The sequence below is a fragment of the Pleurodeles waltl genome, chromosome 9 (assembly GCF_031143425.1).
Source record: "Pleurodeles waltl isolate 20211129_DDA chromosome 9, aPleWal1.hap1.20221129, whole genome shotgun sequence".
Lineage (NCBI taxonomy): Eukaryota > Metazoa > Chordata > Amphibia > Caudata > Salamandridae > Pleurodeles > Pleurodeles waltl.
The window spans coordinates 1,049,858,158-1,049,872,051 of record NC_090448.1 but is presented as its reverse complement, the minus strand read 5'-3'; the positions used below and the strand labels follow the sequence as shown (position 1 = coordinate 1,049,872,051).

Here is a 13,894-nt window from a genome sequence, read left to right as displayed (position 1 = left end):
GTTTCATCTGCTAATCTACACTGAGCAATCAAGGCCCTAAAGTGCACCAACAATGGCCATATTAGAGGGAGCGCCAAACCAGGGGAAGAATAACATTACAGTGTTTAACATTATGAAGTTAATTTGAACACAAAGGTTACCAAATGGACTGGTGACCTTGCAGTCAAAGGAATTTAAAATCTCAATATATTCTCTTATACTTCCTCTTGAACAGCAATGAATGAGATAATGCATATAGGAAAGAACAGGTTTAGTATTCTCTGTACAAACAGTCATTGTTTTCTACCTTGTCTGTTTGGCCATCTTTTTTCAAGTACATTTCCCATTTGTTACTTTTATTACCAAATATGCCTTTGGCAGGTGAATCAAGAACATGATGGTATGGTAATGCTGTCTTCTTTTAAGATACATTGTGGAGGTATTCTAAATTGGTTGTGTTCACTTATTTCAATGTAGTGGTGAAGGAAACGCGATACCTGGTTGTCTATTTCAAACAACCGATGCAAGTTTCTACCTAATCATGATGAATTACCACAAACAGCTGCATATTATCTAAATTTGACAGCACCCAAGGTCTAAGTCTCACCATGTTCCACTCTCCCATTCACAAATATCCAGTTTTGTTCAAAATCTAATTTACTTCATATTTCATGTACATAGAACATTGAATGTGAAGAACCAATTAAAATGGAATAATTGTAAATGTTTATATTTAGAAGGATGTTTCGAGTCAAAAGGTGAGCACTGCTGTCAATTGTTACTACAAGTTAACACAAGAGAAGGTAGAATTTACAATAGTTTTATTACAAAATAATTCACCACCACATAATTGTTATTTACTCCACTATGGGGCAATGAAAAGTACTAGGATAATGTATGAGACAATTACCCACATGCATTGAAATATAGGCAAGGTCTAAGAAAACACCAACCTAAAGGCACAAATTAACAACTTCATGCAACTTGCACCACTCATATGGCCCATTGTGTAATCAAGAAAATAAATCAAAGGAAATATTAATTGCCATTATTCCAATTAATTAGATCACGAAGAAGCTACGGAGATTTTTTCATATATTGGGACAAAGTAAATCTACGTGGATATCTTAGTTAGCATCTGTAGCTCCAATAGGAGTCAATGTCGATGTAAAAATAATTACATTTGTAAGATGCACGGTAACTATTTTGCCACAACCCTTATTTAAATTGGGTACCAAGAGTGCAGAGCCTTTTACAAAATGAACATGCCTTTTCTGCAATATGATTTAGAAGCATGACGCAGAACATGGAAGCGATGTACGATCTAAATTTAAAATCAAAGGTCACAGAACCCAGAGAAACCAGATTGGGTCAGCCTGACAGAAGGCAATTCAAGATGAGAGGAAAAATTACTTATTTATTTGTGCATAAATATTTATACATTGAGCTAAACAGGTTTATGCAGTGAAAACAAACGAATAGCCACTGCAATATTCTGCTATATTATGTGAAACTGAAACAACAATCTTTATTAGAATTACTTAACAATTAGCAGTTTGAATCATTAGTCTATAATTAGGTTCTGTGTATTTAATGTTAATGTATTTGTTCTTGGGGCAGAATAGAATGACTGTAACTGTAAATGATGCAATTTGTTTTAAAGTAGTGTTGGCCACTGTGAAATGCGTTTATGACTTCTGTGCTGTATTTTCTTACTTTGACCACAACCTCCCTCTTCCACAGAAGCAATAAATAATTCAACATATGAAACGAGATTTTAAATACTTTTGGTGAAATAACAAATCACATATGTATGCGATCCTATAGTAGGATTTATTTTGAAGGGGGAAATTAGTTGGCAGCAGAATCATTGGGACTCTCTTTGCCAGGAATTTAGTAGGAAACTGAAGATGAGCATGGTGGGATCAGCACAGCAGTATCAGTGCTTGGTGGGTACCAAAACTCAGATAAACATGCATTGGGTAGCACATTTTATTGCCAAACACTTCCGTAGGAAAGACATGCTTAGTACATTGTATTCATCTATATATGTGGTATTTATCTGAAAGACAGCAGAGCACTGTACAGAGCAGAAGTACAATAAGAGAGTGAATCTAGTTGGAGGTGTTGAGTTCTGAGAGTGTAGGTGAACTATTTACAGTGTACCAATGTAGTATTCGTTAAAGAGGTGTTTCATCAACTCTTCCATACATAGAGGAAGGGTAAGAATGTTTCTGATATATGGAGGTGGGGGTGAGGGTTTTCCAGAGCCTACATGAATAGATGCAGAAGGCTCATTGCCTACTTTTTTGCACTTCTTTGTCTGCAGTCTGATGTTTGCCTGGCTAAAGTACTGCTGAGAGACACTAGAGATGGTGATAGGTGGGGTGCTGGTCAGGATGGCTTTGAAGGTGATGCGGCTGGTCTTGAAGACAGTGTGGGCGGGCAAAGAGAGTCAATGGACTTCCATTGGGGGGGGGGGGTGATGTGATCATAATTCTTCAGACCCTTGATGAAGCATGTTGTGGTATGTAGGATGTTTGTAACCAGCGTGAGGGAATTAAATGTGGAGCCTGGGATGCCACGAAGCAGGGCATTGCCACCATCCCGATGCAAAAGTATAACAACTAGAACAGCAGTTTTGTTGTTGTTTTCTGGGAGGAACTTTTTCACACTCTTTAGGAGAGAATGGGGGCACCAAGCGATCTTGGTTTTCTTGGTGATGTGGACCTTAGGTCATTGTCAAGGGTAAATCTCAATGACTTACTGTTGGTTTAAAGTTAGGCTTTGAATCCACCCCAATTCATGTCATCGACCCAGGTGCGGACCAGTTTTCCTCATCTTGAAAGGCAACTAGATTCCACTGCCACATTAAAAAAAAAAAAATCACAGTTCCAAAAAAGTCACTACGAAAAAATTCAAAGATGAAAAAGGCAAAATAATTTCAGAAAATGATTACAATCAAGTTTTCTTTTATACTTGCATGGACTGTATACCAATGTTATGGTAGTGAGTGACTGAAAGTAAGTGAGTGATAGTTGTACAGTGCATCAGCAGTGCTCTACACCACCTTAGAGATTTACTGTGCCAAATACGAAAGAATTCCAAACACTGTAGTAAAGCAAATACTGAAATGCTAATAGCATACCAATGTGAAATGGATTTCTTGAAAACATTTTGATAATTGCCAATGGTTTGGTCTAAACAACAACTTGAAGAAGGTGAACAGGTTTCACTTCTTTTTTTCAAAGAATAGCTGGCCCACTTAAAAATCTATCCTCTGCACAGCACATTGGTTTAGAACTACAGTAATAGTTTGTTCCATACCTGCCATCAGTTTTTTAATGTCAACTGTTGTCATTCCAAGGAAAAGCATGAAGAGAAGAAAGAGGACACAAAATGAAATCTGGTAGTCACTAATGGTAACCTGCAGGATAAATAAATAGATGGAAGAATGAAGGAATAACAAAATGAACCATCACAAGACAAAGTTTCCAGATATTTTTTGGAGGAACGGCAGCCTGATTATGCCTGAAGAAATCAAAATTGAGAAACTCCCACAGGAAAGGGTTACAACCCTGGCAAGATGGCAGCTTCTATGCTAAGTCCCAAACCCCCCTAAAGAGGCTTTATTGCAGTAGAAGAAACATACATTTGTACATCATTCATATTCCAGGTGATTCTATAGGAATAATAATTATCCAGTAGTTGTGCAAAACTAAAATAACGGTCGATTTCTTCCACTGGAGAAAGTAACCAAGGCCCTTTACAATTTCTAAAGCACATTGTATTTTGCCCCAAATGGCTTCCGTCTTTAAAGTGCATCTTAGGGAGTGAGTCATCAATATCACTGATGGAATCAATGGTGTTTGAAGCCATACCTCTGAACTGGAAATTTGAGTCCTGCAAGATAGTACAGCACCAAATGCAGGATCTGCATTATCTTAGGGGTCAAGTTTCCAATTCTGGCAAGATTGATCCCGCTCTTCATTCTAATTTCCTAAAACATGTATGGATTTTGATTCACTTGCTTGCAATGATATACTGTAATCCATCTCAATACTATAGCAATATGTTATTTAATCATACTGTGGCTCTGAATTCTAGACATCAATAAACAAGGGAGAAGGTAAAGTGACTCTTCATATCCAGGGCAATTAGATATTAATTATAATGCAATGAGACAGGCACCTTTGTTCATATTGTTATGTGTGGGAGTGGGACCTAGCTCCTCTACTAAGATGGGAATTACATAGATGATGCTAGGCTGCCAATACTCTGATAATAGATCAATAGCATTTCAATCTGCACTTTAGAGTAACATTAATTTGGTCTCTACAGGCATTAACTCAATATCGACTTCTCTGTGATGCACCTGTAGTTCAGATGCAGTGACAGGGATGTTCCACACTTGACTCCAGGTCTAAGACCATCACAGACACTGGGGGCATTAACCCAGCAAATTTACATACTTTAAAAGTGTAAAGATTTAAGGAGTCATTTTCTATGTAGAAAGTGTGGCACAATTGAGGTCCTTGAGGGCCAAAGATGGACATCCAGTGTCATACAAGAAGTGGATCAAAATTTCTAGAGCAACAGGATCCAATATTTACTTTATGAGGAATTTCATAGCAAGTTTCCTCAGCGGCCTGCTGATTCTCTACATATGGAGGGTACGTTCAGTATATTCTGGGTGTAAAAGTGAGGTTTGTTGTGACATCTAGGCTATTTCAACGAAAACATTTGGTAGATCTTAATGCAGTATGATTTTGTCAAACATTTTTCGGGATCACAGTCAAGGCCATTATGAGAAATTTAACGAGCCAGCTGATTTGCTCTGGATTAAAGTATGCACTGCCTGGTTTGGGTCTTTATTAAATACACCCACCCAAATGGTGACAGCTGTTACTTTGGTGCTCTTTCTTACTCTCCATGGGAAATAAAAGAATGCAGCAGATTGCCATATTTCCTTTTCCTCTGTGAATTCATCTGCCATCTGTTATTTTTGTAAGTGATGCGTGATGCCGCTATGTTTAGAAACTGGGATCAAGCCCCCTATTATTTTTTGCCAAGCTTCAAAGAGACGGCCTTCCATGAAACCTCAAGAGTATGAGGGAGAAGGCCTGCATGACCCAACACTGACATGATGAGTGCAGAATTAAAAAAAAATAGTCCATGATGTGTGGAAAACTGACAAGCAGGAAAATGTGCATAGATGGGTGAAGTAACGCAAAGTTTCCATGTTTAAAGAGAAGATTGCTACTGTTAGAACTCAAACATGCTTCTGACGGCATCAATCAGAGAAGCTTGTTATTGCCTTACAGCTGCTATGGTCAAACAGGGTGTATGCATAGAAGTTATGCATCGACTCATAAGTCTAATTTTTACAAGCATCATATTGCAAGCCACCCCCCTTGAGAAATGACACTGTAGGGAGTTTACTCCGCTTTTTACCACATGCACTTCTGGCAAACTGCTCTGAAATAGTGACAAACAGGAAGTTGTTTAAAAAAACAAGCATTTGCAATGCAATAGGTCTCGCATATTTTGAACAAGTTAATGGTCATCTTTTGACAACAGCGCCCATGAGCAAAAACAAAAAAAGTATGAGTGGAAATTGAGAAAAGACGACTTAACAAAATAAAATAAAGTTAGCTTTAAAAAATAAAACTGCAATTTTGTTTGTCCTGCTGGGCAATTTTTTACCAGTCACAAGCCTTCTGTTTGCGTGGCACTGGAAGTTAGAACAAAATAGTACCTCAATCACTTCAGGAGCAGCGGACGGGTACTAATTAAGTTGAAATCAATTAAAGTTGGAATCAATTAGTGCTTGATCCCTGCTCCACACAGAGGAACATAAATGATGCCAGACATGCCTTGATGAATTACGAGGCTGTAAAGAAGAGTGCCACGCAAACCAACAAATCGTGACTGACAAGCGGGCTCCAAGCCCTTTACTGAACACAACAGCATCTTGCATATGAGACGCATGCGCATGTGCATGCACTCGCAGGCTCGACCCTAAAAAAAGAACAAAAAATAAATGAAGAGGATGGGCTGAGCTATCATAAGGGTGGACATGTGCATTTGTTGCATCAGACAGAAAAGATTCTCACTTCTTTAAAGACTTACTTTTGCTCCTGTAAACAGCAGACCTTAATTCTAAAACATGATGCTTCTATTATTTTCTACCAAATTTCAATTTAGAGCAAATTGCGTGTGATACGTCACATAGCACATTCTTTCCGGCTTCTAACCTGTCGTTTTCCTGCTGCTAGGATTTTAGCATAACATGGAGAAACTATTGATGTGGGTTTTCTGTGTAGATGATCACGGGAGTAACCCTTGGTTTAAGTATTTTCCCATAATATATCACGTCTGTTCCGTTCAATTTAAATGATACAATTGCACTGCAGTCCTCTGACTGGCACATTTCTATCAAGCTTCCAACAGTGAGAGTGGAGATAAAGGGGTGCCTATAAATGTTTTGGCCTGTCAATCAATCAATCAATCAAAGGCATTTGTATAGCGCACTGCTCACCCGGAGGGTCTCAAGGCGCTGGGGGGGGGGGAACGCTACTGCTCGAACAGCCAGGTCTTGAGTTGCCTCCTGAAGGCGAGATGGTCTTGCGTTGTCCGGAGGTGGATGGGGAGAGAGTTCCATGTCTTGGCTGCCAGGTAGGAGAAGGATCTTCCTCCGGCGGTGGCTCTGCGGATGCGGGGGACGGTGGCGAGAGCGAGGCTGGCGGAGCGGAGCTGGCGGGTGGGCTTGTGGAAGGTCAGGCGGCTGTTGAGGAACTTGGGGCCCACGTCGTGGAGGGCCTTGTGTGCGTGGGTGAGGAGTCGGAACGTGATTCTTTTGTTGACGGGGAGCCAGTGCAGGTCTCTCAGGTGTTCGGAGATGTGGCTGTGTCGGGGGATGTCCAGGATGAGTCGTGCTGAGGCGTTCTGGATCCGTTGGAGTTTCTTCTGGAGTTTGGCGGCGGTGCCGGCGTAGAGGGCGTTCCCGTAGTCCAGCCGACTGGTGACGAGGGCCTGGGTGACCGTCTTCCTGGTCTCGGTGGGGATCCACCGGAAGATCTTTCGAAGCATGCGCAGGGTGTTGAAGCATGAAGATGAGACGGCGTTGACTTGTCTGGTCATCGAGAGGGAGGAGTCCAGGATGAAGCCTAGGTTGCGAGCGTGGTCCGTTGGCTTGGGGGTGGCTCCCAGGGCGGGGGGCCACCAGGAGTCGTCCCAGGCGGATGGTGATGATCCCAGGATGAGGACCTCCGTCTTGTCTGAGTTCAGTTTCAGGCGGCTGTTCTTCATCCATTCGGCGACGTCTTTCATCCCTTCGTGTAGGCTGGCTCTGGCGGCGTCCGGGTCGCTGGTGAGGGAGAGAATCAGCTGGGTGTCGTCGGCGTAGGTGATGATCTTGAGGTTGTGTTGACGTGCGATGGTTGCGAGGGGGCTCATATAGACGTTGAAGAGGGTGGGGCTGAGCGATGACCCTTGTGGAACTCCGCAGATGACTTCGGTGGCCGCTGACCGGAACGGGGGGAGGCGGACTCTCTGGGTTCTTCCGGCGAGGAATGAGGTGATCCACTCCAGGGCCTTCTCCTGGATGCCGGTGTTGTTCAGGCGCTGTACCAGGGTGCGGTGGCAGACAGTGTCGAACGCTGCGGAGAGGTCCAGGAGGATGAGGGCCGCAGTTTCCCCATTGTCCATTAGGGATCTGATGTCGTCTGTGGCTGCGATGAGGGCGGTCTCCGTGCTGTGGTTGGCTCGGAAGCCAGATTGCGAGTGGTCGAGGGATCCGTTGGTCTCGAGGAAGGCGGCTAGCTGTCTGTTGACGGTCTTCTCGATGACTTTGGCAGGAAACGGGAGGAGCGAGATGGGGCGGTAGTTCTTGAGGTCGGAGGGGTCTGCAGTTGGTTTCTTCAGCAGGGCACTGATCTCGGCGTGTTTCCAGCACTCCGGGAAGGTGGCGGTGTTGAAGGAGGCGTTGACGATGTCACGGAGGTGGGGTGCGATGATGTGGTCGGCCGTGTTGAAGATGTGGTGTGGGCAGGGGTCCGTAGGGGATCCGGAGTGGATGGTGTTCATTGTGCGTGTTGTGTCTTCGGTGCTGACTGGGGTCCAGGTGCGGAGGGTGGCGGTGGGGGGCATCGGTTCGGTGGTGGGGTTTGTGGTTGGTGGGCCGAAGCTGTTGTGAATGTTGGCGATCTTGTCGTGGAAGAAGGCTGCGAGGGAGTCGCAGAGGTCTTGCGAGGGAGTGATGTCATTGTTTCCGGCGTCGGGGTTGGAGAGCTCTTTGACGATGCTGAAGAGTTCCTTGCTGTTGTGGGTGTTGTTGTCCAGTCGTTCCTTGAAGGCTGTCTTCTTTGTGGCGCGGATCAGTTGGTGGTGTTTGCAGGTGGCGTGTTTGAGGGCCGTCATGTTGTCTGTGGTCTGGTTGGTGCGCCAGGTGTTCTCCAGGGAGCGGCAGTTCTTCTTGGAGGTGATGAGTTCGTCGGTGAACCAGGAGGCTTTCTTGCTGCTGCGTCTGCTGGGGGGGTTCTTCTTCAGTGGTGCGAGGGCGTCTGCGCAGTTGGTGATCCACTGTGTGAGGTTGTTGGCGGCTTCGTTGGGGTCCGTTGAGCTGGTGGGGGGGTTCTGGCTGAGGAAGGTGGTGAGCTGGTCGCCGGTGATCTTGTTCCAGCTCCTGCGGGGGGTTTGTTGAGGGTGGTGGTGGGTCGTCGTTTTACTGAAGCTGAAGTGGACGCAGCTGTGGTCAGTCCACTGGAGATTGGTGGAGTGGCTGAAGGTGACATATTTGCTGGATGAGAAGACTGGGTCAAGCGTGTGGCCGGCGTGGTGGGTAGGGGTGGTTACCAGTTGCTTGAGTCCGAGGTTGGCCAGGTTGTCCAGTAGAGCAGTGGTGTTGCGGTCCTTGTCGTCCTCCAGGTGGAAGTTGAGGTCCCCCAGGAGGATGTAGTCGGTGGAATTGATGGCGTGGGGGCTGACGAAGTCTGTGATGTCTTCGCTGAACTGTGTGCGTGGTCCCGGTGGTCTGTAGATGAGGGTGCCTCTGAGCGTGGTCTTGGGGTTGGTGTGTATCTGGAAGTGGAGGTGTTCGGCGGAGGTGAAGGTGTCATCGGAGTTGGTCGTGATGCGGATGGTGTTCTTGTGGATGATGGCGATGCCTCCTCCTGTCTGGTTGACGCGGTCCCTCCTGGTGATTTTGTAGCCTTCTGGGACGGCGATGGCGATGTCGGGTGCTGAGGAGGCGTTCATCCAGGTTTCCGTCAGGAAGGCGATGTCTGGTGCTGTCGAGTTGAGGAGGTTCCAGAGTTCGACGGCATGCCTGTGAACGGAGCGGGTGTTGAGCAGGATGCACATCAGGTGTTTGTTGCTGGGGCTCGGTTTAGTAGGTGCAGTGTTGGGTCGTAGGCTGGTGAAGCGGCAGGTCAGGCAGGTGAAGGGTCCGTGGGTGCGTCTCGGGGTGGCTCGGTAGCAGGCGGTGTTTCGGCCGGCGTTGAGTGCGTGGAGGGTTCTGGCATCGTAGCTGTGCAGGGTGTGCTGGCGAGGGCGAGGACCAGGGGGTCTGGCGCTGGGCGCGGTCCAGGCGCGGACGCGCGCAGCGGGAGCACCGACTGAGCGCCGAAGGTGCGCCAAAGTTAAGCCCGTCTGCGCGGTCGCTCTGGGGGCGTCATAAGTAAGGAGCCGGGAGGGAGGAGCAGCTGGGTGGCGGGAGCGGTCCGGCGAATGGAATCACAGGGGGGCGGGCCGCAGGGAGGCAGCGGCGGGAAATCCCAGGAGCAGCGAGCGAAGGAATCTGCAGGCAGGAGGCGGCAAAGGCAGGCAGGAGCGGCAGCAGTGAGTGGGGCGACCAAGCCCTGTGGAGGGCTGAGCGGTCACACTCTGTGGTCCCCTACGGTCCCCTTAAATAAGGAGCCGGGAGGGAGGAGCAGCTGGGTGGCGGGAGCGGTCCGGCGAATGGAATCACAGGGGGGCGGGGCCGCAGGGAGGCAGCGGCGGGAAATCCCGGGAGCAGCGAGCGAAGGAATCTGCAGGCAGGAGGCGGCAAAGGCAGGCAGGAGCGGCAGCAGTGAGTGGGGCGACCAAGCCCTGTGGAGGGCTGAGCGGTCACACTCTGTGGTCCCCTACGGTCCCCTTAAGTAAGGAGCCGGGAGGGAGGAGCAGCTGGGTGGCGGGAGCGGTCCGGCGAATGGAATCACAGGGGGGCGGGGCCGCAGGGAGGCAGCGGCGGGAAATCCCAGGAGCAGCGAGCGAAGGAATCTGCAGGCAGGAGGCGGCAAAGGCAGGCAGGAGCGGCAGCAGTGAGTGGGGCGACCAAGCCCTGTGGAGGGCTGAGCGGTCACCCTGTCTGTCTGCACTGCGTGATATCACTCACTTTATGTGCTGATTTATAAAGGTTCAAGGAAATCTGGGTAACATGTTTACTTCAAACTCCAGGTGTACTTAATTTATTTGGTTAATTAGTATACATACCCTTGTATTGCAGAGGAACTCTCAAATAAACCTATGCGAGTCATAAAAACAAACTCATTTAAAGAACAGGCTCTGCAGCATTTGCCCTGGGAACGCTCCTGACTTACACCAGATTGAATATGTGTACTTTACTGAGAAAAAGAATTGAACTAAATCGTGCCTCTTTTCTTGTATAAATCCGCAAACTCAGATTGGTATTTTCTATTTTCTAACTGCACATCATCATTCGGAATACCCCCATCCATCGCCAATTTTTGAAAACTCCCTCGAGTATCTTCCCCTTGTTAGATGCATAATTTAAGCACGGAGACCACATTTACAGAGGTAAAAGCGAAAGGCTGTAATGAGCTCACTGCATAAATTACACCTATGTGCATCTCACCAACTGCTCCAAAACCCACAAGAAGGCTTGTGTAGAAGGCGGCCTGTGTCTGTTTTGGTAAACATACTCAAACGTAACGTCCGTCCACAAAGTATAACTTACTCCTAAATAGGGTCAGAATAACTTTAGTTTCACTCTTCGTTTCTCTAATGGAAATCATACATACTTCATTGAAAGTTAGAGCTTCTGAAACTGGAACTGATTGGAATTTATTACACCACTTTTCTCCTTTAAACATGCCAAGTCAATTGTGTGTGAGTAAGCACATTTATATGACATCAATGAAAAGGTAATTGTTTCTAGTTGTAAAGTTGGCTGTTTCTAAAGTTGCTATACATTTGTTTATTTTTTATTTTTGAGATCACCCTGAAGTCTTCTTCTTTCTGGGAATGTATAATGCATGCCCTTCCATACTCCTCTGACAGTCCAATTTGTTATATACTCCCCTTACTGTCTTACTGACGGTGAAGTTATGCAATACAAGCAAAAGTTGAAAAAAAGACTTGCAAAAGTTGCAAAGTAACCTAGATGCTTTTCAGTGCCCTCATGTGTGTCTTACATTTTCTAGCTTTGTGAATGGGTTGCAGGTTGTGGCTTACTTGGCAGTTTTCTCAGAAAGGCCACCATGGCTTGTGAGTCCAGCTATAGTAGTTCATAATTAGGTGTGTAATTTACATTTTTATTACATATACGTGTAAGGCGCAGTTTACTCATGCAAATTACTCATTTATCATGGGCGCCACTACTTGTAGGGGCAAATTGTCCTTATCTTACTGTGGCCACCAAGGACACGCGTCACAACTAAATCAAATATCTGCTAATGAGTAGATTTAATCTTACACTTGCCCACAGTTATATGGTCATTACTGACTCACAAAGGCTTCATTGGGTCAAAGGCCACGGTTACAATTTTAAACTGTTACACTTTCCATGAAAAGGAAAACTTGTAATTAAGTCCCAACCCTAAGGAGTAATATACCTCTATACATTTAGAAGATTTGCACAATTAGTACTTTAGGTTACATGCTCTCTCATATCACATGAGCAATTGCTCTAGTATACAGTCATGTATTTAATTAAGCTTGCATTATTGTTTCCGCTTGGGTAATAGCCAATTAAGCATATCTCCAACTAGAATTTGTCACCAGGGCAAAGAAGGGAGCAAACTGGTAAGACACCACTTGTGCAATGGTTCAGATTTAACCAAACAGAAACACTACAATTCAATTGACCTAATTCGATTTGTTCAGATATCTAAAACAATACAATAACAGCAGAGTAAAAGTGCTCATAATGGCCTATTAAAAGATAATATAAATGTTACACAATGCAGCACCAATAAAAAACAGTGAATTACAATATGCATGTCACTACAACCTTAATCATGCTTCTAGGGAACTACCAGCAGAATGACACCGTACATTTGACCATATGTGCATAAATACAGTTATCGCTATCATTCATACAGACAGTGGCGGCCGGCAGTTTTAACAGGGAGGGGGCGGGCGGGAAGCACACTCATACTTTCACACACACACACACACACACACACACACACATGGACGCACGCTCATCCATTAACAACACTCAACATTCAAACATACACGCATGCACCAAACATTAATTTAAAACAATCACACACACACTTACCTTTAGCCTCGGAGGTCCCAGGAGGGTTGGGACTGCTGCCTTCCCTCATTGGCTGACCTTAGGTCAGCCAATGAGGGATGGCTGCAGTCCTAACCTCATCACAGAGTGGGATGGGGTCAGTGAGACTGCTGATCCCACCCCACTCTCTGACAAAGTGTCACTGATTGACACTTGCCCTGGGTACTTCAGGGCTTAAACCTGAAGCTCCCAGGTCGAAGTCAATGGGTGACGCTTCCCTTGTCACCCAGGGGAGGGCCTCAAGGCACTTTTGCTGAGCCGAGGAGGTCACGCCCATAGGAGGTGTGACCTCTTCAGCCCAGCAAAGTTCAGCTCAGGCAGCCAGGAGTCTGCGCAAATCACGCATGTCTCTCCTGGCTGCCTGAGCTGAACATGAAGAGTGTTTGTCAGGCTGACCTTTGCTCAGCCTTGACAGACACTCTTCATGAGGGGCAAAAAATGGGGGGGGGGCATGGACCCTCTGCCCTAAAGGATGGGGCCGCGCCTACATACAGAACAGCCTTTACTTAGCTAGTTATCATGCAGTACCTGTTAAATATTAGTTTTAAATATTTTTTTGCAGTGTGAAGTTAGAGATGGACAAATAGCCGAGAGGTCTAGTGAGTTTCCTACTCAATGTCAGCACAACCTGCATAAATTGGAGACATTACAACAATTTTGGACAAGAACTATTAAACTGAAGGGTGGAGAGCAATTACAATCTAAAACGTAGTTTAAATTGAAAAATAAATACTTATCAGATTTTTGACACTGGCTTCAGAATCAGTATCCTTCATTTTCATCCTCCTGCAATGATTGTTACGTCAAATGCACTGGAGATAAATCAGTTTGCTCCATTACCTATTAAACTGAGCAGTGAAGTTGTGGACAACGGATCTGCTATGTTTGCAAAGCTTATTATGTTGTAGAACTTAAATTGTCGGTGTCTAGTGTAGGAGTAGGTTGGCTGCATTCATGGCAGATTTTTCAGAGGATCCGATTCTCAAACAAATTGGAAATTTACATATATATGATTACTCCTATATGTCAATAAACTGTAAATTCTATTTATGTAACACTTACGACCTAGTGGAATAACGAAACTGGAGGGCCCCCCTGCAAAGCACAAGAAGGGGGATCCCTTCTGGACTCACTTAGGTCAGGTACAGGGCTGAGGGGACCGTTGTTGCACCACTGTTACGACCGCTGGTAAGGCATTGAATCACTTTTTTTGGAGTGGTAAGGTACTCCGGGATCCAAAATAAATGTTTAACTTTTTTGGAATTCCGAACAAAGAGTATCCAAGCGAAGCTATGACAGTTGCTGATTTCAAAGAGTACTTGTGGAATACTTTTGGGAATTCGATTTATACCTAAGTGAAAGCACTTTTAGTTATACTGGTGTACCTAC

The 13,894-nt window shown here is 45.5% G+C and overlaps 1 protein-coding gene across 24 annotated transcripts in view; it reads right to left on the bottom strand.

The window, feature by feature from the left end:
• TRIM9 (tripartite motif containing 9) overlaps window positions 1-13,894 on the bottom strand; it is a 325,658-nt gene that overhangs the window by 43,788 nt on the left and 267,976 nt on the right. For 15 of the 24 annotated variants that reach the window (XM_069208654.1, XM_069208660.1, XM_069208655.1 and 12 more), the window contains one exon: window positions 3,307-3,330. The exons of the other annotated variants lie outside the window; for them this stretch is intronic. In XM_069208654.1, coding sequence (XP_069064755.1) covers window positions 3,307-3,330 — 24 coding nt within the window. The remainder of the gene's footprint in view (window positions 1-3,306; window positions 3,331-13,894) is intronic. 24 annotated transcript variants of the gene reach the window in all.